The sequence below is a fragment of the Manis pentadactyla genome, chromosome 3 (genome assembly GCF_030020395.1).
Source record: "Manis pentadactyla isolate mManPen7 chromosome 3, mManPen7.hap1, whole genome shotgun sequence".
Taxonomy (NCBI): domain Eukaryota; kingdom Metazoa; phylum Chordata; class Mammalia; order Pholidota; family Manidae; genus Manis; species Manis pentadactyla.
Genome location: NC_080021.1, coordinates 184,880,247 through 184,907,281, shown reverse-complemented (window position 1 = coordinate 184,907,281; position 27,035 = coordinate 184,880,247). Strand labels below are relative to the sequence as shown.

At 42.1% G+C, this 27,035-nt stretch overlaps 2 protein-coding genes across 8 annotated transcripts in view; one reads left to right on the top strand and one right to left on the bottom strand.

Annotated features, from left to right (window-relative positions):
* DNAI1 (dynein axonemal intermediate chain 1) overlaps positions 1 to 14,838 on the bottom strand; it is a 52,328-nt gene extending 37,490 nt beyond the window's left edge. Inside the window, exon 1 of one of the 2 annotated variants that reach the window (XM_036898020.2) lies at positions 14,594 to 14,838. In XM_036898020.2, coding sequence (XP_036753915.2) covers positions 14,594 to 14,623 — 30 coding nt within the window. In that variant the 5' untranslated portion in view covers positions 14,624 to 14,838. The remainder of the gene's footprint in view (positions 1 to 14,593) is intronic. The other variant, XM_036898019.2, reaches the window with a different exon arrangement.
* Positions 14,839 to 15,049: 211 nt separating this feature from the next.
* FAM219A (family with sequence similarity 219 member A) overlaps positions 15,050 to 27,035 on the top strand; it is a 51,985-nt gene continuing 39,999 nt past the window's right edge. Inside the window, exon 1 of one of the 6 annotated variants that reach the window (XM_036898022.2) lies at positions 15,050 to 15,450. In XM_036898022.2, the coding sequence (XP_036753917.1) occupies positions 15,391 to 15,450 (60 nt within the window). In that variant the 5' untranslated portion in view covers positions 15,050 to 15,390. The remainder of the gene's footprint in view (positions 15,451 to 27,035) is intronic. The other 5 variants (XM_057498782.1, XM_036898021.2, XM_057498783.1 and 2 more) reach the window with 5 other exon arrangements.

Here is a 27,035-nt window from a genome sequence, read left to right as displayed (position 1 = left end):
GGCCTAGGTTTCCCAAATGCAAAGTGAGGGAGTTAAACTAGATGGGCTCTTCCAACTCTTTCATGATGGAGTCTGTGTGAGAGGCTCTGATGGTGGTGGGGGTGGGGGGTGCAGGAAAGAGATTACAGGGGGAGAGAGCTTATCTCAGCTTGAGCTGGGATTGTTTTTAGTAGAGCAGGCAGCAGGATTCAGATTTCTGCCAGGTTGCCAAGGTTTCCAGTGAATGGGAACCTTTCTCTGAGGCTAAGCCCCATGAGCCAGAAAGCTGCTTTCCTTTGAAGAACCTCTGATTCTTAAGGTAAGGAGATGGAAGCTTCACAATGTCCAACAGCTTTCTGGCCCACAACAGAGCAGTGGAGGGCCAATCCCAACTCAAACTGCCAGCCTTAAATAGAAAACGAGATCCAGTTACCACTGACCCCCATAAATATGTCTGTAAAACATTTATCTGGCAATAAAAGAACTGACAGGGCAATTTGAGTGTAATTGTTTTTGGCAGTTGGAAATATTTCAATTAACACACTATAAAAGCCACACTATAATAAATGCAAAACAGGCCAATGAAATCAGCTACAGCCCTGACTTCCCAACCATGGCAAAGGAGATTGAATGTCAGGCTGCCACTTTGGGCCCTTGGTCTTCCAGGAGGAGAAGCCTGAGACAGACAAACCTGAATTCCTGGAAAGCTTTTGATGGTTCCTCCCAGAAGCTGTCAAACCACAGGGCAAGAAAGCCCAAACTCCCTCCCCCGGCCCTCAGAACTCTACTGTCTGGCTCTGAGTCTGCATTCCAGCCTGCTCTCCCACCCAGCAGTGCGCTAGCTCTTGGAGATGCAGCCCAGCAAGTCTACTTACATTTCCTGAGCTTGGCCTGTGCTTCCCCACCTCTGCACCTTTGTTTTTACCATCCTCCTGCAAGAATGCCATCTTCTCCTTCCCACTCCCTGTTCCCACTATCTCTGCCTAACAAAACCCTACCCAAGTAGCCTATGCTAGTCCTTTAACTAACCCTGACATACTGTCACTTTCTCCTACTTCCTTCTATTCTTCCTTTTCTCACTTTGAGGAAGGCTCTGCCTCAACTTCCAGCACCACCACAAGTACTGGCTATTGTGAAATGGAAGATAAAATGGATCTTCAATAGTTATCTCTGGATTTTGGTCTACAAAAGGTGACAGTGTTATGAAAAGAAACAATACTGCAGTACACATTGGAGGCAGCTTGGAGATTCCAGTGAGGGGGTTCCACCATTCTTATTCTATTGACCAAAGAAGGTACTTTACTCTTGGACAGGCCATTTTATTTGGCTGATGGAGGATGTCTATGGAGGAGGGACGTAGGAAGAGGAAACTCCCCACCCCAGACCACCACAGCAGCCAAATTAACCCTGGTGCTCAGTGGAATAACAGATGTCCCAGTCTGAGATCCTTCATAATAGAGCATTTTTCTATTCTCATTGTTACAGATTTTAGTGTGTACATCCTGAAGGCAAGAACTAGTAACAACTCAGTTGCTGGATATCACTTCTCAGTTCTCTTACAGAAGCTCATGTTAAGGGCTCCCTTGCTTCTCCTTAAAACTTTTCCACCTTCATTTCCATGTCACTAACCTCTCCAATAGTTCTTTCTCCTCTAGGAATATATGATTGACCCCATAGTGTTCTTATTCTACACACTCCCCTTATGTGCTCTTATCCCCACCCATAGCTTCATCTTCCACATTATGATGAAGCTCAAATCTATTTCTATAGCTTAGACTTTCCAAAACCTCATGCTCAAATTGATGACAGAGTACTCAAACTCAATGTATTTTTAAAAATTTATTTATTAAAAGTTTAAAATTGAAGTATAATTATATATAATATTATATTGGTTTCAGGTGTACAACATAATGATCCAACATTTACATACATTACAAAATGCTCATTACAATAAGTGTAGTTATCTTCTGTCACCATACAAAGATATTATAATGTTACTGATTATATTCCCTGTGCTGTACTTTCCATTCCTATGACTGACTGACTTTTATTTAGAAGTCAAACTCAGTTATCTTAAAAACTGACCTCATTGTGTTCTTTTTCCACCCCAATTTCCATTTCCTCTAGTATTTCCTATTTCACTCAACTGCACTACCATCCATTCAGTCACCCAGTTGGAAAGTGGGAGCCATCAAAGACACTTGCCTTTTCCTCACCTGCCATTGGCATTGTATTTCAAAGTCAAACAATTCTATCTCTTTAATATCTTTCATAACTCTCCTCTCTATTTATAACTCCCTTAATTCAGGTCCTTACTATCTCTTGCCTAACTACATTTGATTTCCCTGATTACAGTTTCTCTCTACTCTAATAATTATATCATTATCATTTTTAGTTATTGAGCACTTACTATGGGCCAGTCACTTACTAAACAACTTATGTACATGATCTCATTTAACCTCCACAATGATAGAGCTGTCATTATTCCTATTTTGCAAAGGAATTATACCTGTTCTACACTGAGGTATAGAGGGATCAAGCAACTGACCCAGAGGTCACCAGAATTAGAACTCAAACTCTTAATCACTATAAGTGATCTTCCTAAAACATAAGTCTGATCACATCATTCTTCTGATTTAAAGCCTCCCAACAGCTCCTCATCAGCCATGAGATGAATTCCAAGCTCCCTAACATTGCATCCACCTCATATCCTACTCTTCTCCCATATCCATGGGAGGGTGCTTTGAAAATAAAATTCTGGTCAATGTAACAGGTGATTATTACTGCCACCTGCTGGGCATTTACCTGCACCTAGACCTGTCTTGGTACATAACCCACTGAACAGTGTTAGCAACCCATTTGTCTCAGCATATTTTAGGGGTAAGTAGATCAAAAATTCTTAAGTTGTACCCTATCATGAAGATAAAATATATTTTTTAAATTATTTGATCAGATGTACCCATGGAGCCCAAATATGGGCTTTAAAGTTAACCATTCCCAGGTTTGAGTCCCCACTCTGCTACCTGCTAATTCAATGACTGTAGGCAAGTTACCTGACTTCTCTGAATCTCAGCATCCTTATCTTTAAAATGGGCATCATAGCAATATCCTCTCAGATAATCATAGGCTTGTTGTGAGGATTAAATGAATGCACATAAACTGCATAGTGTGGTGCCTGGCCAGAGTTTGTGCCCCGTTAATGATAACTGGAAGCGTTATATTCCCATTTATAGATCCTGCTCTGCCCTCAGCCAACAAGAATCTGTGTGGCTCTTTGCTTAACTAGGAAGCACCTGCCCTAGCGAAAACTAGAGCCTTCAGCAGCTCACATCTCCACCAGGTTCGGTACTGAAACATGTTTGTTCCTGGAAAGAGAGGCTCTTTGAAGCATGCAAACCCACAGACCCTGTATTTTCCTTCCTGGGGCCCAGAAGGCCTCACTTTCCATTTCAATTGTCTTGGTCCTTATTTTAAAACTCACTAACAGGTTTCCATTAAGCTAAATTGAAACTAAATACCTCACCAGCTTGCAGCTTCCTTTTCTGAAAGGGTAAAAGGCTCTTAGTCCCCAAGGAGCAGTAATTTACCAACAAATCTAGCTACACTGAATGCATTTCAAATCCCTGAGCCTAGTGCAGTGTCTAAAGCACACAGAAGGCACTCGATAAATGTAGTTGAAAGAGATCTAAAAATTTCAAAACACTAGATGAAGGGTAATAGGCACTATCATCACTATTGTGAGAGTGCCAACTGATGCAAACTTTTCATAGGGTTATTCAGCAATACCTGCCAAAATTTAAAATGCAGATATCCCTTAACTCAGGAACTCCACTTTCTTGAATATTTCCTGTAGAAATATTCACACACATGTATAAGATGTATGTACAAAATTGCTCACTACAGCATTATTTGTAATATTTTTTAAATGGAAAAACCCCTAAATATATATCAATAGGAGCCTAGTTAAATAAATTATGGTATAGTCATTCAATGAGATATTATGCATATTTTCAAAAGAATGAGGTAAAACATTTATGTGTTGTGTTGTTATGGAGTTCTTGCCTAGGTATATTGATTTAAAGAAAAAAGCAAGTTATAGGAATAAATGGTCCATCTGCTTACTTTAGGAATATGTGTATATGTGTATTTGCATATACATACCGTTTCTGAAAGTATATATAGTATCTGTTGCTAGTTGTTTGGTTCAGGGAATGTGGGGAATCGTGGGGAAGGGGACCAATGCTGCTCACCTTATACTCACTTATAGTTTAATATTTTTAATGTGAATGTCTATTATTTTTACAACACTAGTTAAGAATTTCAAAAGTCAACAAACTACAGTTAAAGAGGTTTTTCTCTCCTACCAATGGAATGTTAGCACAGTACCCAGCACGCAGAAAAAAGGGAAACAAGACCAGGCTTTGCCTCCCTGGAAGCCCAGAAGGGCAGAAGCCAACTCTAGGGACCCTTCCCAAACAAGACTACAGCAGGCAAGCAGAATAGGGTGAAAAAGCTGAAGCTCTAGAGTAAGCTTTGGCTGGATTCCTGACTCTGCCATGAACTATATGTGAGACTCCAAGCAAAGTATTTAGTCTCTGATCCTCATTCTCTCATTTATAAGGTAGAGAAAAATATTAGTGCCCTTCTCAGAGACGCTCTGAGGATAAAATAAAGTAATGCACGAAGAGCACCTAACTCAGAGACCATCACTCAGTAAACTCTCAAGTTACAGTGGCAGTGTAGACTTCGTGGTTGTCACTATTTTGTTATTCTGTCATGGTTTGCTGTGCATGGCAATTGAGTCTTATTCTGAAGGCATTGACTGAATAGTTGAAAAGTGTATCCCAAGAAGATCCCAGGAAAGTCCTTACCAGAAAATAGCCTATAAATCTCAGGATGTTGCAGCAAAGGGAAGAAAATAAAAATAGCTTTCACTTATATAGCATTTTTCAGTTTACTGAACATTTTGAGTACATCATCTCATTTGACTTGTGTAATCTTTTGTGGATGAATGTCGAATTTTGTCAATTTTATTTCTGAATCTAGTGAAATGTTATCATATGATCTTTCTCTTTGTTTCCTATTAATATGAAGAAATACGTTTATTTATTTATTTATTTATTTTTAATTTTGATATCATTGATGTACAATTACTTGAACATTATGGTTACCCTATTATCAAGCACCCCCCACATACCCCATTACAGTCACTGTCCATCAGCATAGTAAGATGCTATAGAATCACTACTTGTCTTCTCTGTGCTATACTGCCTTTCCCATGTCCCCCCCCACTATATTATGTGTGCTAATCATAATGCCCCTTTTTCTCCCCTTATCCCCCCCTTCCCACCCACCCTCCCCAGTCCCTTTCCCTTTGGTAACTATTAGTCCATTCTTGGGTTCTGTGAGTCTGCTGCTGTTTTGTTCCTTCAGTTTTTTCTTTGTTCTTATACTCCACAGATGAGTGAAATCATTTGATACTAGTCTTTCTCCGCCTGGCTTATTTCACTGAGCGTAATACCCTCTAGCTCCATCCATGTTGTTGCAAATGGTACGATTTGTTTTCTTCTTATGGCTGAATAATATTCCATTGTGTATATGTACCACATCTTCTTTATCCATTCATCTACTGATGGACACTTAGGTTGCTTCCATTTCTTGGCTTTTGTAAATAGTGCTGTGATAAACATAGGGGTGCAATATGTCTTTTTCAAACTGGGCTCCTGCATTCTTAGGATAAATTCCTAGGAGTGGAATTCCTCAGTCAAATGTTATTTCTATTTTGAGCTTTTTGAGGAACCTCCATACTGCTTTCCACAATGGTTGAACTAGTTTACATTCCCACCAGCAGTGTAGGAGGGTTCCCCTTTCTTCACATCCTCGCCAACATTTGTTGTTGTTTGTCTTTTGGATGTTGGCCATCCTAACTGGTGTAAGGTGATATCTCATTGTGGTTTTAATTTACATTTCTCTGATGATTAGCAATGTGGAGCATCTTTTCATGTGCCTGTTGGCCATCTGAATTTCTTCTTTGGAGAAGTGTCTGTTCAGCTACTCTGCCCATTTTTTAACTGGCTTGTTTGCTTTTTGTTTGTTGAGCTCTTTATATAATTTGGATGTCAACCCCTTATTGGATATGTCATTTATGAGTATATTCTCCCATACTGTAGGATGTCTTTTTGTTCTACTGATGGTGTCCTTTGATGTACAAGCTTTTTAGTTTGATATAGTCCCACTTGTTCATTTTTGCATTTGTTTCCCTTGCCTGGGGTGATATGTTCATGAAGAAGTTGCTCATGTTTATGTCCAAGAGATTTTTGCCTATATTTTTTTCTAAGAGTTTTATGGTTTCATGACTTACATTCAGGTCTTTGATCCATTTTGAGTTTACTTTTGTGTATGATGTTAGACAATAATCCAGTTTCATTCTCTTACATGTAGCTGTCCAGTTTTGCCAACACCAGCTGTTGAAGAGGCTGTCATTTCCCCATTGTATATCCTTGGCTCCTTTATCATATGTTAATTGACCAGCTATGCTTGGGTTTATATCTGGGCTCTCTATTCTGTTCCACTGGTCTATGGGTCTGTTCTTGTGCCAGTACCAAATTGTCTTGATTACTGTGGCTTTGTAGTAGTGTTTGAAGTCAGGGAGCATAATTCCCCCTGCTTTATTCTTCCTTCTCAGGATTGCTTTGGCTATTCGGGGTCTTTTGTGGTTCCATATGAATTTTAGAACTATTTGTTCTAGTTCATTGAAGAATGCTGTTGGTATTTTGATAGGGATTGCATTGAATCTTTAGATTGCTTTAGGCAGGATGGCCATTTTGCCTTGATTTATTTTTAAATATTGAGCTAACTGCATTATTGGGATAAACCCCACTTGGTCTGATATATTATTCTCTTTAAATATTGATTGCTGGAACAGATTTGCTAATATTTTGTTGGATTTATTGCATTTATATTCATGAGGGATATTGGCTCGTCATCGGCTTTTCATATATTAGCTTGGTTTTGACATCAGAGTTATGCTGGCATCATCAAATGAGTTGGGATTTGTTTCCTTCTTCTCTATTTTCTGTAAGACTTTGTGTAAAGTTGGTGCATTTATTCCTTACATATTTGGTATAATTCATCAGTGAAACCATTTGGGCCTGGGGTTTCTTTGTGTGAAGCTTTTAAATGATGAATTCAATTTCTCTAAATAGGTATGGAGTCTTCATATTTTTATTTCTTCTTGTGTCAATTAAGGCAAACTTTTTCAAGAAATTTATCTATTCTATTCAAGCACTTTTCATTCCTGATATTGGCCATTGTGCTTTCCTTAATTTTAATGAGCCCTGCTAGGTTTTGCCAGTTTTATTAATCTTTTCAAAGAATCAATTTCTGCCTTTGTTAATTTTCTCTTTTGTTTTCCTCATTGTTTCTAGGAAACAATAAATAACTGAATAAATCAATAAAATAAATGGAATCGAGTAGATAAATCTTGCTTCTATTACTTTGGATTTAATTTGTTTTTTTTCTATTTGCTTAAAGTAGAAACTTAGAACACTGATTTGAAGTCTTCCCTCTTTTCTAAAACAGGCATTTCAAGCTATACATTTCCATTAAGCACAACTGTAGCAGCACCCCACAATTGTGATGTTACATCACTGTTTAGTTAAAAATGTTTTCTAATTTCCCTTGTGCTTTTTTTTAAACAAGGATTATTTAGAAGTGTGTTCTTTAATTTCTAAATATTTGGACATTTTAAAAAATATTGCTATTTATTTTTAATTTAATTCCATTTTGGTCAAACTGTTCCCAGTATGATGAGATTCATTCTGTCATGGATAGGTGTTGAATTTTAATTGAATTAAAATCTGTAATATTTTAATCTTTTGAAATGTGTGAGACTTATTTCTTGTCCCAGTATATGGTCTATTTTTGTGAATAGTCTGTATTTCTTAGGGGTAGTTTTTCATTCTACAGTTCTTGGGTGTAGTAATGTTAATTAGGTCAGGTTGGTTAACAGAGCTTCAGTATGTTTCAGTTACTGAGAATAGTGTTAAAATGTCTATCAGTGTGTATTTTTCTATTTCTCCCTTTAGTTCCATTAGTTTTTGACTCATACATTTTGAAGTTCTATTAATAGGTGTGCACACGTTTGTGATTTTATGTCTCCTCTTGAACTGACCCTTTATCATTAAGAAATATACCTGTTTATCTTTGGAGATACGTCCTGCCTTGATAATACAATAGCCACACTTCTCATGCTTGCCATTTACATGGTGTGTTTTTTCCACTCGTTAATTTTCAACCTTTCTATGTCTTCATATTTAAACTATATCTCTTGTAGGCAGCAAAAAGTTGGCTCTTGCTTTTTTTTTTTCACCCTAGCCTGTTAAACATTGCCTTCTAACTTAAAGTATTGTAATTGTTGTCTTTACCATGTTGCCTTTTGTTTTCTATTTTTTCTGTCTACTTTTCTCCCTCTCTTCATCTTCTTCTTTTGTGTTAACTGAGTATTTTTTTTTTTAGTATTTCATTCTATTTTTTTCCATTGGCTTTTTAGCTGTGCCTTTATTACTTCTTAGTGGTTGTTCTAAGGTTTACAAAATGCATCCAAATCTTACCACAGTCTACTACTAAGAATAAATACTACTTCATATTTTACAATGTAATAACCTTACAACATCACAATCCCATTTACTACCACCACCTCATTCTTTGCCCTATTTTTGTCATTTTATTCTTATATACATTATAAGCCCTACATCACAAGGGTATTATTTTTGCTTTAAATAGTCATATGTCTTTTTAAAAATTTAATAGAAGAAAAAAAGCTAGTCTTTTATCTTTAGTCACATATTTACCATTTCCAGTACTTTTTGGTCCTTTCCACAGATAGATCTTCTATCAGGTATCATTTTCAGCCTAAAGAACTTTCTTCAGTACTTTTTATAGTGAAAATCTGCTGATGACAAACTCCTCTCGGTTTTAGTTTATCTAAATAGATATTTACTTCACCTTTCTTTTTGAAAGATATTTTGCTAGATATAAAATTCTGGTTGACAGTAATTTTCTTTCAGCATTTTAAGTATGTCATTCCATTGTCTTCTGATCTCTCTTGTTCACAATGAGAAGTCAGTCATAATCATATCATTATTCCCTGTATGCAAAGTATTTTTCTCTGGCTACTTTATCTTTCGTTCTTCAGTATATTGACTATGAAGGATGTAGGTGTGACTTTCTTTGTGTTTATCCTGCTTGGGCCTCACTGAGCTTCTGATAATACTATATGTTTTCCTTTAAATTTAGGAAATTTTTGACTACTTTTTCTTCAAATATTCCTCCCTTCTCCTTTCTCTTTCTTTCTGGCATCCCAACTACGGTGTGCTCCAAATGCATTAAGACATATTCTCAGAGATCAGTACAGCTTTTTTATTTTTATTTTGTTTCTCTCTGTTCTTCAGATTGTATAATTTCAATGGATCCATTTTCACATTCAGCTGTTAGGCCCATCCAATAAATTTTTCATTTCTGATATTTATTTTTCTATTATTTCTACTTTACTGCTTAGATTCCCCAGACATTAAGTCAATATTTTCTTTAAGTTCATAAATATATTTATAACAACTGCTTTAAAGTCATTGTCTGCTAATTCCAACTTCTGGGTTATCTCACTGGTATAATACCTACCCCAAACCCCCACATGTATACCTTTCCCCTTCACTCACCTCCCCCTTTATTTCAGGTAACTTGAATGAGCCTCTGTTCTTTGCAACAGAGCCTAAAATACATGTGCCTTCAAGCTTGTTAAGCCCATAAAAGGCAGAAGAAGTAGGAAAGACTTGGGCATTACAGGCAGAGGAAACAAAATCATTAACAAAGATACAGAGGCTTAGAATCACACGTCCGTCCAGAGAGCAGCAGATTTTTGTGAACATTTATATTCCAATTTGTCCCAAAGCAAGATTTGAGGCTGAATATATGACATGGAAAAAGTGAGTAAATGAGAAAATGGATGTGAGGTAAAAATGAAAGTAGGAAAATAAGCTTAAAGTCAGGGGCAGGGTCCCTACATAAGTAACAGAATTAGGCTGCTTTGGCTAGGACCAAGGAGGCATGAGCTGCTTCAGCCGGCCCAGAAAGAAAAGTTAAGTGTTCAGAGTACTGTAGTATGTATTTTCATGTCATTCATGTATTTTCTCATCAATTACTTCATTTAGTCATTATTCACTCATCCAGTATTTATTAAACATCTACAGTATAACAGATCCTCAGATGACAACTAAAGAAGAACCAAAGTTGAGTTGGCCCTGCTTCAAGGGCCCTCAAATCTAGGAGGTGAGATAAACTGACGACATAAACCCATCATACAAACCAGAACCCAATGATTCCATGAGTAGGACAAAGTGTTATGAGATACAAAGCAGTGAAATCAAAGTTTGATCAATATCTGTGTCCTTTGCTTGCTTCCTCCATACAACTCTGTGTCAGTGATTGGGAAGATTGAACACTCAACAAATTCCTAACTACCAGAAAACAGTTCCATGTGGCTGGCTCACAGCTGGAGCCCAATAATTAAAATTACTCTTCAGCATCAGCTTGCAGGCTGCAAAGCACAGGGATAAGCACAGAGCCCTCTGTCATTATTATTTGAGTACCTGGCATGTACTGAGTACTAACAATGTGCTAGGCTGCACAGTAAAGAGGGGAGGAGACCAAATTCTGGCCTCAAATGCTCACAGCTGTTTTGTAATCTGGTAATTGTGCATGACAAACCTCAGACCATAACTCTGAAAATAGCATGACTGTAATCATAACAAAATGGAACAGCCATTGGCAAAATTTATTTTCTAGTTATCACTTCCAGAAGGAATTCCATACCACTACTGGGGGATGAGAAGAGAAAACTCTCAACTTCATGCCACCAAACCTCTAAATTATCATCATCTGCAGCCCTCCCTTCCTCCTTTCTTCTCTCCTATCACAAAGTGTTCCACCTCCTGTCCACAACTGATCCACACCTACCTCCTCAGAGCAGAGACTTGGTTCTAGTCATTCTTTTATCTGTCACCTTCCTCTTCAACTTTTCTTTATGCCAGGTCCCTCCCCTCAGGATTTAACATATTCAAGTCTTACTTTCATCTCTTAAAAAAAATCCTTGTCTACATGTTGTTTACTGCCTTCTTAGCTCAATTCAGTCTGGCTTTTATCCTGAAAGTGTTCTTTCCAAGATCCCCAATGACTTCCTAATTATTAAACCTAATGGCTATATCAAGTTCTTAGTCTTCATTGACCCCTTGCAGCATGCAACATGGCTGACCACATACTTTAAAAACACTGTAAACTCACTATGAACACATTTTTCCTTAGGCTTCTGGGACATTACTCTTCCCTGTTGTCTTCTAACTTCTACAGTCACTCCTTCTCATCCTACATTTTGGACTCTTCTTCCTCTTTCCAAAACCTTGAATCATCATGTTGCTCCTAGAAGTCTTCCCTGATTCCCCCAGAATCAGTGTTAGGATCTCCTATCACATGTTTCCACAGCCCCTTATACTAGTTCCCCAACCACAGTCCATCATTCATTTCAATCATTGAAAGCTTCTGACGTGATGGTCAGCGTGTTAGGAACTGAGAATACAGATACGAGCAAACACATCCACAGGTGCTGCTCTCAAGGAGCTCACAGTCTAATGAGAGAGACAATAAGCAAATAATTATACAAAAAAGTGAATAATCACACACTGGGACACATGCTGTGGAAGAAAGGATCAAGAGCCATAAGACTATATAATAAGAGGAAACTTAATCCTATCTTCATTAACAGGGCAGGGGACATTGGGGAATTGATGTTTGGGCTAAAATTTTTGGATATGTGTAAGGGAGGGTGTGAAGAGTGTTCCAGAAAGAAAGCACAGCCCATAGAACTGAAGTACAACAATAATAGGGGAGCAGTAATATAAACTAAGTGTTAGAGACCCAAGCAGGCCTCAGCCCATACCCTGAAGGATTATCTAAAAATTTGGTCCCTGTCCTAAGAGCAATGGGGAGTTACTGAAGGGTTCTGAGTGGGAGTTTAAATGATCTGATTGACAGTTTGGAAAAAAATCACTTGATGCAATGTAGAGAATGGATTGGAAGGGGCATGAGTAGATGAGAGGGATACTAGTTACGAGGCTTTTACAGCACTGAGTGAGAGATGATTGTACATTGGAATAGGGAGGTGGCAGTGAATATGAAAAAAGTGGTTTGATTCGAGAGATATATAGGAGGTAAAGGCACAAAGGATCAGATCTAGGGCTTGAGGAAGATAAGAGGTATAAGAACGACATGAGGATATGGGTCACAAGACTGAGGGTATCTTACTTGGGCATGTAGAAACACATCAACTTCTCTCAGATTCTGCTCACCTCCTCCTGTCTTTTCTTCTATGGATCACAAGCCCAGTCACCAGACTCAAAATCTCTGAATCATCTAAGACTCTCTTTTGGCCTTGCACCCATTTTTGCCTTCTCGCCCCTACCCTAGTCACCCCTCATCAAGATCAAAAGTATTGTCCCAGAAGGGCTTCTGGAGAGACCACACAATGATCCACAAATGCAAGACTTTTATTTGGCTCTTACAGGCAAATGATGCAAAATCCCAGACTTGGATTTTTTTTTATGGTAACTGAGTTACAAAGGAGTACTAAAATTTGTTAGTCATAAACTAAAATTAGCTTTTAACTGGAGTTCACAGAAGACTCTAATTCAGTTTTCTACTAAGAAGTCTAGCTGAGAGGCAATGTTTGGCAATGTTGCAAGGCTCCTTCTGCACATATACACATGCAGCCAGTTGGAATTCTTGAAATTTTTAGGAAGGACATTTTGTTATTGGGGCATTACCAGTGATGTTTTGAGCTGGTCATGGTTTATGGTACCTCATATTCATGCATTTTAATTACAAATTATGATTCACTGAGCTCCATCATGATCAATTTAATATGCCATAGGTTATTTGATTAACCCTGCAGGATAGGAGGATACACCTCTCTGACCTTATTTCCCGCCACTTTCTTCCTCCCTTCCTTGCTGATCCAGAATATGTGTAGCAAGCTCCCATCTCAGAGACTTTATACTTGCTGTGCCCTTTGTCTGAAATGCTTTTTCCCCGATATCACATAGCTAATTCTTTCATTTCCTAAAGGTCTTTCTCAACTGTCACCTTTATGAGGCCTTTGTCGACTACCGTATTTAAGTCATAACCTTCTGGTTCTCTTAATGTCCTAGTCCCTTTCCCTACTTTATTTTTCTCCTTGACAATTTTTACCATCTGATAAACTATATTTTATCAGTTATATGTTTATTGACAATTTACCTCCAACTAAAAGATAAGATAAGCTCCATGACAGCAGGGATTTTTGTTTGTTGACATATCACCAATACCTGGCATATAGTAGGTGCTCAATAAAATAATTGTTAAATGAGAATAGCTATTTACATCATCAGAATTTTTGACCTCTTAATCTTGAACACCCAAGGCATGGGTACATGTGGTTAAAATTTGAATCGTTGATAGCCCTACTGCCAAAGCAAATAAAAACATGAACCCGGAAAACATGCTTCTACAATGATATTTCCTTGTTTTCACTCCTCACTAGTCTCTCCATCCCAGGCACACCCCTGCCTATCCTTCAGACATACTCAGATCAAAATTTCCAAAGAACAGCTCAAGGCATTCAGAATTTATATTCAACCCTTTTTTCAGAATTTAGCATATCCCAGGTGTTATGCTAGGTTCAGAGGAATCAACAATGAATGAGACAGGCATGATCCTTGCCATCACAGGATTTATAGTCTAGTGAGGATGTCACTCTCTTGCTTGCCAAAAGGGGAATTAATCCCTTATAGGAGAATATGATGACCAAACTATGACCTAATGTATGATCAGGAAATAAAGAGATTTGAAATAGGGTGGCATGGAGCGGGTGGCATGGAGCAGGTTGCAGAAGACAGAAAAGACTGTACCAGGATGGCAGAGGAAACAGCAGTTTCAAAGGCCTAGAGGAGAAAGTTAGTGTGGATATCACTTTCCAGGAAGTGAGGGCAATTCAGTATACTGGGACTGTGGAATTTTCACAAAGCAATGGTGAAATCTGAAGTAGGGTGGGTAGCAAAGACTAGATCTTGCAAGGCCTTGCAGGCTATACAATGCAAGTTGGACGTTTGGGACTGTCCTGAAAGCCAGAGGGAGTTTTGAACAATGGAGTTTAAACTCCTTTTTGTTCCCTAACACACCCAACCCTGACCTTCCCTCTCCACTTTAGGCAGGCAAGTCATAGCTGCCTTCTTCCTGAAGCTTTTCTGCTGCTTCAACCTGCATGTCTCCCTCCTTCTCAGCCCCAGGGATCCCATTCTCCCTTATCTTTGTGTGCTTGTATGTTCTGTCTTTCTCACTGGACTGAGTTCCCAGAGAGAGAGCAGGACAGGGTCAGTCAGAGGTCAGTGGGAACAAAGGTCAGGAGTCACAGGGAGAAAGAAGGTTAAGGGTCTAGAGGAAAGGACGATGAAGGATCAGTAGAAGTGTGATCAGTGGTCATTGGTGAAGGTCAGAGGTCATCCGGAGAGGGCAGGTCCGGGTGTGTTACCTGCCTACGAGGTGGTGGTTTCTGGGGCATCTTCGAAGAAGCTGGAAGCACTTCAAATCAACACTTGGTGCACCTACAAAAACGCTCCCTCGCCTGCAGACAAGAAGTTTATCCGTGCCCTCGATCACGCACAGGATCACTTTCACTTCAATCCCCAGTCTCAAGGGTTCTTTTGGGACAGCCGTCGTTGTGGGTCCCTGCGCCTTTGCAGTAGGGAATCCGCTCCTCCCTGACGCGGTTACCAAGCAACCAACCGATAGCCAGGCGCAGGCGCTTCTAACACCCCCACTCAGCTTGCCAGGGAAGAGGGGCGGGGCGAACAGGGAACCTCCGACTTCACTAAGCCCCGCCCCCTCAGGAAGGCTACGATTCGCGGCCCGGAGTATTAAGAACTCCAGAATGTGGGAGGGGCTGGGACGCCTAGACACCGCCTCCTCATAAATAATGCAAAACCCAGGCGGTGTCCCGGACCCGGAAGTGGAGTTGCCGAGTCACCGCAGTGGCTGAGCTGCTGACAGGAGGCGGCGGCGGCGGAGGAGGAGGCGAGGCAAGACCTGCGGCTCTGCCTCCACAGCCGCGGTAGAGCTAGGCAAGCCGACGGAGCCGCGCCGGCCTCCACCCGCCAGCGAACCTCCTGTCCTGCTCGCATCCCTCCATCTGTCCTACTGCTTCAACACCTGACTTGTCCAGGGCGGCCTGGTCTGCACCAGCCACCCGGCTCCTGGGGCCTCCGCCCGGCTCCGTCCAGCCGGCGTCCCTGGCCGCGCCCGGCCCCCAGCCGCTCGCCCGCCGGCACCATGATGGAAGAGATCGACCGGTTCCAGGTGCCCACCGCGCACTCGGAGATGCAGCCGCTGGTGAGGGGGCGGGCGGTGGGCAGGCAAGGGCCGGGAGGGGGCGCTGCCTGAGGGCGGGGGAGAGAATCAGGTCTTGGGGACTGTGCGGAGGGGGTGCATTCGAATGGGGCAAAGACCTGTGAAAACGCATCGCTGAGGGAGGGGGATTTTCAGGACAAGAAAACCGTAAGAGAATACGCGGGGTGACATCAAAGAGGCCTGTAAAGGCGGAGGGCACAGTCAATGGAGACAGGCCAAGGGAGCTACCGGGAGTGCCGTTGGAGGGAATGGAGCGAGCACAATGGTGCACACCGCTAGTGAAGGCCCATAGCTGGGCAAGGAAGAACCTGTCAAGGGGCACCGCAGGCGGCAGGCCCAGGGGGGCTGGGGTGAGGTGGGGAGGCGTTTAGCCCTAGAGGCCTGTGATGCTCAGGGCTGGGGAGGGGACCAGGGAGCAGTCAGGCTAAGAGGACTGGGAATAGACTTGTAGAGGAGGAGGGGCCTGTCCGCCAGTTGCTGGATTTGGATGGGAACGCTGGGCCAGAACCACTGACCGGTGGGGGAAAGGGGTCGGTACAGGACCCTGGAATTCCGTTCTTCTCTGGAGGAGAGCACAGGCAGTCGAAGCTGCGGATGCCGGAGCCCAGGAGGAAAGAGTGCGGCGGCGAAATGGAGAATCAGGGGCGCGTATGAGGGAGCTCGGGGAACCGACAGGAGAAGGGGCGGGGTCGCGCTGGAACCGCCTGTGCCCACGAGCTCTGAATAGACCCCAGCATACTAGGCCTACGTGCTTGGAGTCCTTGCTGGGCGCCGATCCTGCCGCCTGTCCGCGGTTCCAGAGTCAGGGAGGAATGATGTCATCGCTGCCGGCGCTGGGGGAATGGAAGGGGAGGGCGACGCGGGCTCAGGAAGGCCAGGCTTAGGGGAGACCTTGTCCCGCTGAGCACAGCTTCTTGGGGCTACCTGATTAGCTTGTTGGCCCGGTGGCTGGGTGAGAGACGTTGAGGCCTAGCCAGCTGGTACAGGGAGACAGGGAAGGGAGGGAGGCCCGGGCCCTGTTTGTTGTACCTTCTCCCTTTTCCCTTGGGGCCCAAGAGGGGCTGTCCAGGAACCTGAAGGTTTGGATGCCCCATTCTCTGAGCATTGGTGGAGCAGAGCAAAACCCTTCAGTCCTGAAGATCTGGGACTCTCTAAGCCTCCTCCCTCTGTGTTAGGTGGGGAGGTGAGGAACTGATTCTACACCTGCTGACAGATGTGCTTTGTCGCTTCCCGAGCAAGTAATCTGCCCATTACAGCAGCCAACACAGACCTTGGCAGGGACCCATGACCAACTCTAAGCCACACCTTTTGGGGAATGCTAGAGAGAACCATTTGAGTCTACCTAGCAGAAGATAAGTGGCTTTTCCTTTCTTGTGTCTACTTAGGTCTAGAAACTCAAACGGAAAGCTTTACAGAAGTGTACAATGTTAAACTGGGGAGAGAGATGCTGCTGGAGTTTTTTCCTAGCCTTATGCCATTATTCCATTATTTGGAGGCCAGAAAATCCTGGTGAGAAATCTGTCCCAAGAACTTGAAGAAGAACTTTGGGCTGAGTTAAGAGAACTTTCCACTCTGGATTATCTTTCCAGCCAACCTGGCTTGTCAAACTAGATTGCCCTTCAGTTCTAAGTATCTAATTAAGAGGAAAAATATATGGTGGATGAAGGAAGACACTGAGGTCCAAGTGAGTCAGGAGAGAGAAAGCAATGAATTGGTTCTTGCCTTTCATTTAGGGTTCTTAAGAAGGGAAGCAACAGCTGTCCAGGGAGAGGAGGAAAGAGATGTTAGTCCCAGACTCTGTTAGTTGTCCTTGGTACCTCTGTTATTGCCTGAAGTTCTCCTGGTCTGTGTGGCTCTGGAGTAGAAGTGCTTATGGCAAAGAGGCACTCATCAGAAAGGCTCTGGCTGCCTACAGACCCTTTTCTTAAAGACTAAAGCAGCCCTTCTCTGCAAGAGGATACTTTGTTAAGGTTGAATGAGAGCCTTATGGAAGTAGCAATATAGTCATCCCCCATTTGGGAGTCATAGACCATGCCCTGCAGATCTCAGACTCTTGACTGCTGTTCCCATCTTGAAGCCTGGAGGATCCCCATAACTCCTTAAATGCTCTGTATATTATTGAGACCAGCAGAATCTTGTATGGAGTTCCTCAAGGGCCTTCATTTCAGAACGTAAGGAATCAAGATGGCAGAAGAAAGGGCAAAGTGGCTCTTGAGGGGTATTTGGGTAGACCATTAAAATCTAGGGTTCCAGACTCAGACTCAGCTGTGACCTATTCATTTTTTGCAACCTCTAGGAAGTCTCTCCTCTTCTCTGGATGCAATTTTCCCATTTATTAAATGAAGACAGTTGTTAACTATCTCTTCATAGTTTAAACAGTAGGTCCTCCCTCTCTCTTCCAAAGAATATAGTAGGGACCTGATATCATTAATTCAGCAAATTAATTCACCAAATGTTTATTGAGCATCTGCTTTGTTCCAGATACTACACTAGGTGTTGGGAACACAGTGGTTAGACACGGGTACGGCTCTGCCCTCCTGGAACTCACAGTTCAGCAGAAGTTTATTGTTCTTGCTCACTCCCAGTGCGAGCCCCTCTGAGGGGCTGTCTCCTTAAGCCCTAAGGGAGTCAAGGCAGTGCTGATGTTAGCATCATTGTCTCTTTGTGGACCAGGCTGTACTGTTAGAGGCCTGTCATGTGAGCTCCATCATCACATAGCCGTCCCCCATCCATAGTGGTGGGAAGAATCCAGAGGCCATTCCTTGCTTGGAAAGATGAGCTCTAGGGGGAGAGCATCTTTTTAAGAATTTATTGTTGTTATTTACTTGAAAGAGAAATTAAAGCTTGAAAATGAGGCCTAGGGGAGTGGCAGGGGCTGGGAGAGAAACCACAGCCAGCAGAACTGGGTGTTCCCAAGGCGCTTATTTAAGCCTCAGTTCCCGGCTAGTGGGAGGAAAAGGAAGAGCTCCTGCCCCATTGTCATCGTCGCTGCTGTTGCCACAGCTGCACAGAGCCTCCTGTCCTGGGTGGGAGTTTGACTGAAGGGAGTGGCTTCCCTCTTTTCTCCCTCTGCCAATTAATTGGCCTGGCTGCGTCTCAGGAGCTAAACCAGGCGGGGGGCCTATCCCTGAGAGCTCCCTAGAGTCTCTTCCTGGCTCCTTAGGAAGGGAATGAGAGCTCCTCTTGGAGACGTAGGCCCCGGACTCCACTCCTGCTGTGCCTGTCTCCTAGACAATCCTGAGTGTTTCTGAGCACAGATTTTCCCAAAGAAACTGCCAGGGATAGGCACACCTTCTAAGTCAGTTCTGTGTCTAGGCCACATAACTCACTGATCTAGAGAAGCTCCCAGCTGTCCAAGGCTCTCTGAACAGTTAGGTTGAATTTGGACTATTGTTCATGTAGGCAGAAGGGATAGGCTCTCTGGCCCTGTTGTCTGTCAGCTGGGCTGGGCAGTCTCACAGTCTGTCTTCTCTCTAGCTGCTATTAGAGAGGAAGAAATTGATTACAAAACAACAGAGCTTTTAAGCACTTAATTGTGTCAAGCAAAACCTTGCCTCCTGTGCTCTCAGAGACCTAAGAGACAAAAAAAAAAAAAAGGCAAATGGCACCAGATGGGGTCTCTGCATGCTTGAGAGAAATGGTAGTCTGGCCTCCCTGAAACCTAGGTTATCCATTAACTCATTTTTTAGTTCATGAACACATGCTCAGTTACAGATACTTTAAGGATAGAGACAAGCAAGATCTCTCCAGTGGGTGGCCAGGAGAAGGATGGGCTCAACAACTACAGGAAGGCTTTAGATACACATCAGGAAAAAGTGGAGATCAATGGAAGGTGCTCCTGAGAGAGAGTAACACCTTCCTTGGGAGAAGGTGAAGAATGCTGAAGTTCTGACCTTCTGACTGTGTGCTCTTGAAAAGGAGTTTAAGACTCCTCCTGCCTCCTGACACTCAGGGATTGGGATCGTCAGGACATTAATTCAGTGAGTAGGACACAACAGCTCCTAAAAGTGGCAGAGAGAACATTGTAAAGATAGCAAGAAGCCGCTATGGAAAATTGCCTGTCTGGGAGGTATCCTACTGTCTGGGAGTCTTAAGTTGCCTCCTCATAGTCAGATGACTTTTCAATTTATGGATGGATTCTCCTAGTGGGTCTATGTGGCCCATGACCCAGTAGTATTCCTCAGGTTCTAGGATGAGCGTACTCTTCTCTCTTTCTCTATATTGCAAAGTGAGGATCAGGTTTGCTCAGGCCTCCAGCTCCTCTCTTACCACACATCTCCTCAATCTATAAACACAAAGAGCTTACTTTTTGCTAGATGTTGTGCAGGGCTCAATAACAAGAATCTTGCCCCAGGGATATATACAATCAAGACTGATTGACGTATTATAGGTAATGAACTCTGCAAGAAGTAAGAACCAGGTCCAACAGGGCCAAAGAAAAACAGGAAGGGCCTTCATTAAGTTGGGTGGGGGGGCTCCTCACAGAGGAGACATTCCTGACCTGGCTCTTAGAAGAGGACTGGAAGCTTGGCAGTCTAATAGAAAGAGGTGAGGATAAGAGTTTCTAGCAAAGGGCAAGGAGAAAGAAGCAAAAGGGTACACTTGAATAAATGAAGGGTTGTAATTAAAGAAATAACATGAACTTTGAGTTTAGGAGTACCACTTCAGTAGTGGTTGCGAGATTGGAGAAGGTGAGATTGGAGGATTGGAAAACTAATGTGGAGGTGGGTGCAATCATAAGCCAGGCAAGAGATGAAAAGACTAAAGCAGAAAGAGAGGAGGGAGCATATATACAGATGCTAATAAAGTGAAATAGGCAGAATGTGGTACCTGTTTGGATGTGGGGTAGAGAGGTCAGAAGTCAAGGATGACTGTCAGCTTTCTGACATGGATATCTGCATAGCAAGAAGCACCATCATCACCCCAGGAATTTCAGGGTGTCTGTGTACCTCTTGGCTTCGGAGACTGCTTATGTGGGAAAAGGCTGATGTTTTCCTTTGCTCTGCTGTTGAAATTGCATTCTTGGGGTTATGGGGGACACATGAGTCTTGGAGGACCAAAGCAGAGTGACACTGGCTCTAAAGCCTCAAAAAGTGTACCAAGAAATGCTCTCACCTGCTAGTGAATACTTTCCCTCTGCAACTGCTTTGATGAATACAAGTGAATTGGTGGCAGCAAGGAGCCACAGTGGGCTGTTGTTATGCTTTTCACAGCAGCACTTTTTTTTTTTTTTTTCCAAAGCAGCACTTTGATGAAGGAAAAATAAAATCCTTGTTGGCTGAGAGATTGCAGTTTTTGGCCTGGCCTTTTAGCATCATTCTAATCAAACCTATGGCTTCCTGACTAATTAGCTGAGCTTGGTCCTTTCACTGATTTCTTCTAGAATGGATGTGTGAATTACTGTTCTACCTGGAAGAGTCAGAATGGAGAAGGACACATATCTCCCTTCTCTGACACCAGCCCTGGGGTAACAGCAGCATCCAGGCTGCTATCTTCCAGGCAAGGTGTGTCAAGGGAGCAGGCTTCTGGGGTGAGATAGCTCAGAGGTGACTTGGTTTCTTAAAGGTCCCAGGCATAACCTGTGCAGGCAGATGCTTCCGTGTAGCTGAGACTCAGGCTGAGTTATTTCCAGCCCCCAGTTGCCTACTGCCCCAAAATGGAAAACGGAGCCCTCTTCCCTTGAACCTAGTCTCAGGAACCTTCTCCCCTCCTTGAAAGGGCAAATAGAGCCTTGTATTTGGAAAGGGGACAAGGGAGACTCAGCTTCTTGGGCTTAGCTAATTCATGCCTTCCAGCAGACCCTAGGAGGACTGGTGCAGGAAGCCCAGGATGGGGCAGAAAGGGGCAAATCAGGTTAATGGCAGATACCTAGAAGTGCTGGTTAAAGGAAGCAAGAGGTGTGACTCAGCAGGCTCTCAAGTTATTGTTTCCTAAGGAGACTCTAGTGGGAATTTTGCCATCAAAGCTGGAGAAAGGAAGGAAGGAAGGAAAGAGGCAGAGCTGATACCAGCCCTGGAGCTGGCTCTGCTCTGGAGTTCAGAAATTGGCACATGACCCAAAGGTCTCACTTTGGGACAGCCAAGTGAGCTCCTGGGCTCTACAGAGGGACTCTGGAGTGGGGAAGTCAACTAGCAAGGAAGCCCAGGGTCTGGTCTGGGGGATGGGTCAATGGGCCAGTAGGAGTTCCCTTGAGCCTTTACATTCTTAGGAGTCAGTTTAAGCAAATACATACTTACCTTTGCTGTTGTTATTCAGAGATGTCAAATTGAGGACCAGATGGTTATGATTTTTGAGGATCGATTTTAGTTCTTGTGATGATGTGAGTGTATGTGAGTAAGAGGGGGCTAATGGCCATGAAGGGTGTTCTCTGAATGACCATCCTAGCCCTGAGAAATTCAAGTATGACAAAAGGCCACATCCAGGCAGAAATGAGCCCCTCCACTGTGGTTCCTGGCCTAGTTTTGCCTGTTTTCATCAGAGGACTCTTGGCTGTCATAACCAAGAGTTTACCCCATCTTTCTATTTAGAACAGTACCTGAATGATACTTTAACTAAGATTTATTAAATTAACTACACCCAAATCATGGAGTGAGAACCATTTATATTTTACTATGTTGTTAACTTAAACATAATTATATACAAGCTGTAAATAATTTATAGTTCCCATATTAATTTCCAATTTTATCCTTATAAAGGAATTGGTGAAGCCCTCAGCCACGCATGGCTTAGACCAGCATTTCCTGTAGTATATTCTTAGGAATATTGGTCCTTTGAGATAATCTTATGGGGGAAAAAGGATCTATAGACAACTTCTTTTGGGAAACACTACATTCTCTATACCAGCTCGTTTTACTAGCATTTTAAAGGCACTGAGAAGTCCTGCAGTAAAGAAACCTTTCCATTTTGTTTAACTCAATGTTTCTCAAGGTTATATAGCTATGGGACCTTTTTCATGTTATATCTATTAACATCTTACAGAACCAATGTGTTTCATGGAATACTCCTTAGGAAATGCTGGCTTAAAAATTGGTCTCTCCGGGTAAGATTCCTCAAGGGAGGAACAACCCAAGACAGGCACAGTCGCAGGGGGGCCATCAGGTGAGAAATTGGGGATCAACAGAGGTGAGGCTTAGAACCTCACCCCCCCCGTGTTTTGAGAGAAATCTTTTGCATCCGTGGATGTTTTGTTGCCCTTGTCTAGCTTGGATTAATACTTAGTCTATAGGCACACACCTGATCATCTACATTTGCCCTCTTACAGCACTAAACTATGTTTTCTACCTTTATCTTGCATCTACCTACCACTTCAGCATTTTATTTAAAAAAATAATAATAATAATAATAAGGGAGAAATGTGGGATTCACATATAAATCAAGTATAAAAATCAAACGAATAATCATAATTGAACTGATTGTTTATAGTTCATGATGTGTGATCACTATGTAAGAACTTGTTCACCATGTAAAAACTTGTTCGTTATGCTTCAAAAGATTGGAGACTGTTGAGAATTAGGCTTGGGGTTGATTAATGATTGTGCATTGAGTCCCCTATACAGAATTTTATTGTTGTTAACAACCATATGATCAATAAATATCAGAGATGCCCTCTCAAAAAAAAAAATTGGTCTCTCTTCTGATCCAGTCTAGATTTGCATTCTTCCCAGTTCTTTTGAACTTCTATTATAACCCATACCATTTTGCCCCATGCTGGTCTCTAATAGGATGTCACTGTGTTCTGTCAGGGTCTGAACTTGTTGCCATCAGTGGGAAGTTTCTAGTGAACTTTGGTCAGGTGTAGAAGTAAATGTTAAGTGCCTAGTTTTTCTCATGATATTACAAAGGAGTTTTACTTACTTTCAAGTCCCTCTACTAAATGGTGGTTTGGTGAACCCAGAAATTTCACCATTAGCTTTTTTTTTTTGGACAGCTTCATTGAGATATAATTCATATACTGTACACTTAAGCATTTAGTACTTGACTTTTAATCCTAGTGTGGCTGCTGCTTGCCTTAGTTCTGTTTCTCCTTTTTTCCTATAGGCTGTGTTCTGCCCTTTTCTGTTCTGCTAAGCAGGAGATAATAGAAAGATTATAGTCCAAATCTTTCATCAGGAAGAATCCTATCTCAATTAGGATTCAAGCTGAAAAACTTGATTTCCTGATTGGATTACCTCAACCTCTAAATGACTCCACTAGTCACAGCAGCCCATGAAGCATCCCTGCATAATCATTTTATAGCCCCTACTCCATGGGCATGGATGATAAGCAGGTTTCACCCCTTATGCCAGTGCCCATTGGTCAGTGGTGGCTGCCTAGTGCATGTGTTAAGGTGGATTCTGAGGCAGGGTCTGATTCAGTAAGAAAGAGTGACATACTTGATTTACCATAACTGCCATTGTCTTCAGCAAAGGAAACATCAGTTCTAGTGCTCTGCTCATCATCCTGGCAGCCCTGAATCATCATAGTTCTCCTAGGCAAAGAACACAAACACTCTTGGGGATCTTAGCCAGCTTGGCAATCTGTTTCACTAAGGGGCTGGAATTTTATGATATGGCTTCTTAAGAAATGAATGGGAAAAAACAGATCTTTCCTTACCCTAATCTTCATGGGTTTTTGAATTATTGACTTGATATAAAGTTAATAATCCCTTGGAAATAGGCCAGGTAAGAGGGACTAATCTTGACTCTGCTAAGGAGATAAGAGGGAAAAAGGGCAGATCCAGAAGAAGACCTCATAAATATCACATAAGTGGTTGGCCACACTTAAGATGAAATTATAAACCCTTGAGCAAAGGAGCAAGAAGAAGGTGTAGGCTACAAGAGGAGACTCTTTAGCCAGCGGTACTAGAGAGGAAAGGCCCTGCTATGAGCTACACAGCCTTAGCACTCTTTTTTTTCCCCAGGCCCTAATTTTTCCTTCTGTTTTCCCAGAGACTGATTTTCAACTCTGCAGTCAACCTGGCTGCTATAGTGGATACTTTGGAGTTTCTTACCTCTGGAACTGAACACAGACTTCTCCATGTGATCTGACCAGCACAGATTGCTGTGGGGCTGCCACTGTCCATAATATTGATACTGTACTTCTATTATTGTCAGCTGAGGTTTCATGATCATATTTAATAGCTATACCTATTATTATATTGAACTCAGGACACATCTGAAATAAGGTAGTCCTTTGTCTTAGCAGTGTAAGGCATGCATCCTCTTCCTTTGTTCAGCAGTGTAAAAGGCCAGAACCTGGGATCATGTCTTGAGCTGTGCTGCCTACCAATATAGGTAAGGGTCTAGTATGTGGTAGTTTCATACTTAGAAACTGTATCATATGTGTGTAATATGACTCTTTTTCTCAGAGAGGTAGCTGGCTGAGTTTGGCAATGTGGAATTTAAATAGGAATGCTATGTGATTGAGTAGGCTAGGGTAGACCTTCAGAGAGCTAGTACTTATGTGAGCAGAAAGTTTAATGTAAGTCTACTATATGATATAGCCATCAGAAAAGCTAATGTGCTAATTGGGCTGCATTAATAGAGGTGTGGAGTTTATGTCTTCGAGGTGATAGTCCTACTTGGCACTAGTCAGCGCTATCTGAAGTCCTGCATTCTATACTGATACCATCATTCAAGAGAAGGAGTAAATGGAATGTTGAAAGGAGTCAAGCTCTGTCATGTGAGAACAGTTAGAAGAACTGAGACTGTTCAACCTTTAAAAAACAGTCTCAGAGAAAACATTTTAAGGTTTTCAAATGCCTAAAGGACTGAAGTTAAAAAAGGAAGATGGTTAGATTTCTTGTTACCTGTGGCTTCACAGGAAGGAATCAGGGTTTTTGAGTAGGATCATGAACTTGTTTCTATATCTGGACCTCCCCTACCTTCTATCTCAATTGCTTCCCATTCCTTGTGGTAGCAGTTCTTAAGTTGGGCCAGAGGCCAGGGCACTTAGGAGACATGTTGCTCTTTACAAAATGCCACACTCTTTTTAAAGTAGGAGCTAGGAACAACATTCTAGCAATAAACATGGCTCTATTGTGTGCAATATAAACATGTCCAAAAAAATCCACTGTGGAACTTAGTATGAGCAGTACTTTCCTAGTTTTCTGTTAATATGTGTTTGCTAATCTTTCCTATCTTTCAAGGTCTATCAGAAAAGTCTCACCTTCTGCATGCATCCTCTTCCTTTGCTCAGTAAGATGTGAACTCTCCATTCTGTCTGTCCCGCAGCCTCAATACTTTGTCTTTGTGTAAAGTTTATGGATACAGTTGTCTTATTCTTATCTTGAATTCCTTTCTAAGGTAGGTAAAAAGATGTTTCCAAAGCACTGAACAATCTTGAGAAACAGATTGGGAAAATCATTTTTGCCCCTTTTACAGATATACAAGCAAAATCCAAAAAGGTAGAGAAGCCTGCCTATTACCCAGTTGGAGGTCGGCATGGCCTAGACTAGAACTCAGATATATCCTGACTCCCAGCCCAAATTTCCTTCACATTTTGGGACCTAATTAAGTTCTTCTTTATCAGCTTAAACTTCTCCACTGGTTTTTGAGGCATCTACACCAGGCTTTTGCCCCTCCCAGCTGGCCATACTTTCTTACCATTCATTCCAACTTTCTTTCTAGTAGGTCCAGCCAGGCTCTTCATCTACTTTTGTCTATTGGCATCTTGAGGCCTCCTCTCCTCTTAAGAATTCTCTCCCCTCTCCTCTGCCTATTTCACTCCTACCTGTTCTTCAGAGGACCATATAAACTCCCCATGTCCTGGAAGCCTTCACTGACTATTTAAGTAAGCTCTCAACCAAGCTCCAAAACCTCTATCACATAACTTGATACATATGGCATCCTGATTTGGGGGTCCACTCTGTGTGTTATATTGTGAGTCTTATCACCCCAACTTCCCTTTTAAATATTTGGCAGATGGCTTCTGCCATCAGAGCTTAGAGTCTGGCAAAGAAGAGATTTGCTTTCATGAAACAGAACTACAGGTTCCTTTAAGGATGAGTGGAGAGGAGGTTGGGAGATGATTCTAAGGAGGGGACCAGTAGAGTCCCAGAGGGGGATGAGTAGGTGGGCATTAATGAGTGGAATAGAAGGTACATGTGGGGAATTGTGGAAGGTACATGAGTGGAGACTCAGGGGATTACATGGATTGGGGTACTCATTCATTATTCAAAAAAAATCTTTTGATCATTTGCTATATGCAAGACACTGTACTGGACACAGGAAATAAGATGATGAATAAAGCAGACATGGTCCTTGCCTTTATGAACTGACAGTCCAGTGGGAGAGAAAGATACTAACAAATAAAGTATAGTAACAAAATTAAAAACTATGATGAGTAAAAGACAAGAACAAAGTAACATGAGAGTGAATAGTTAAGCTTTCCACATTAGATAGGGGGTGTCAGGTAAGGTTCCTACGAGAAAGTAATGTTTGAGTTCAGACCATAGAATGAGAAGGACCTTGAAAGTTCTGATAAAGAGTAACTTGTTGTATACTCCCCAGGGGCTCCCAGCTGAGTTGGTAGTCTGAATCCCGTACAAATCAATCCTTACTCCATCCTCTCCTTTTGCAGCATTAGGT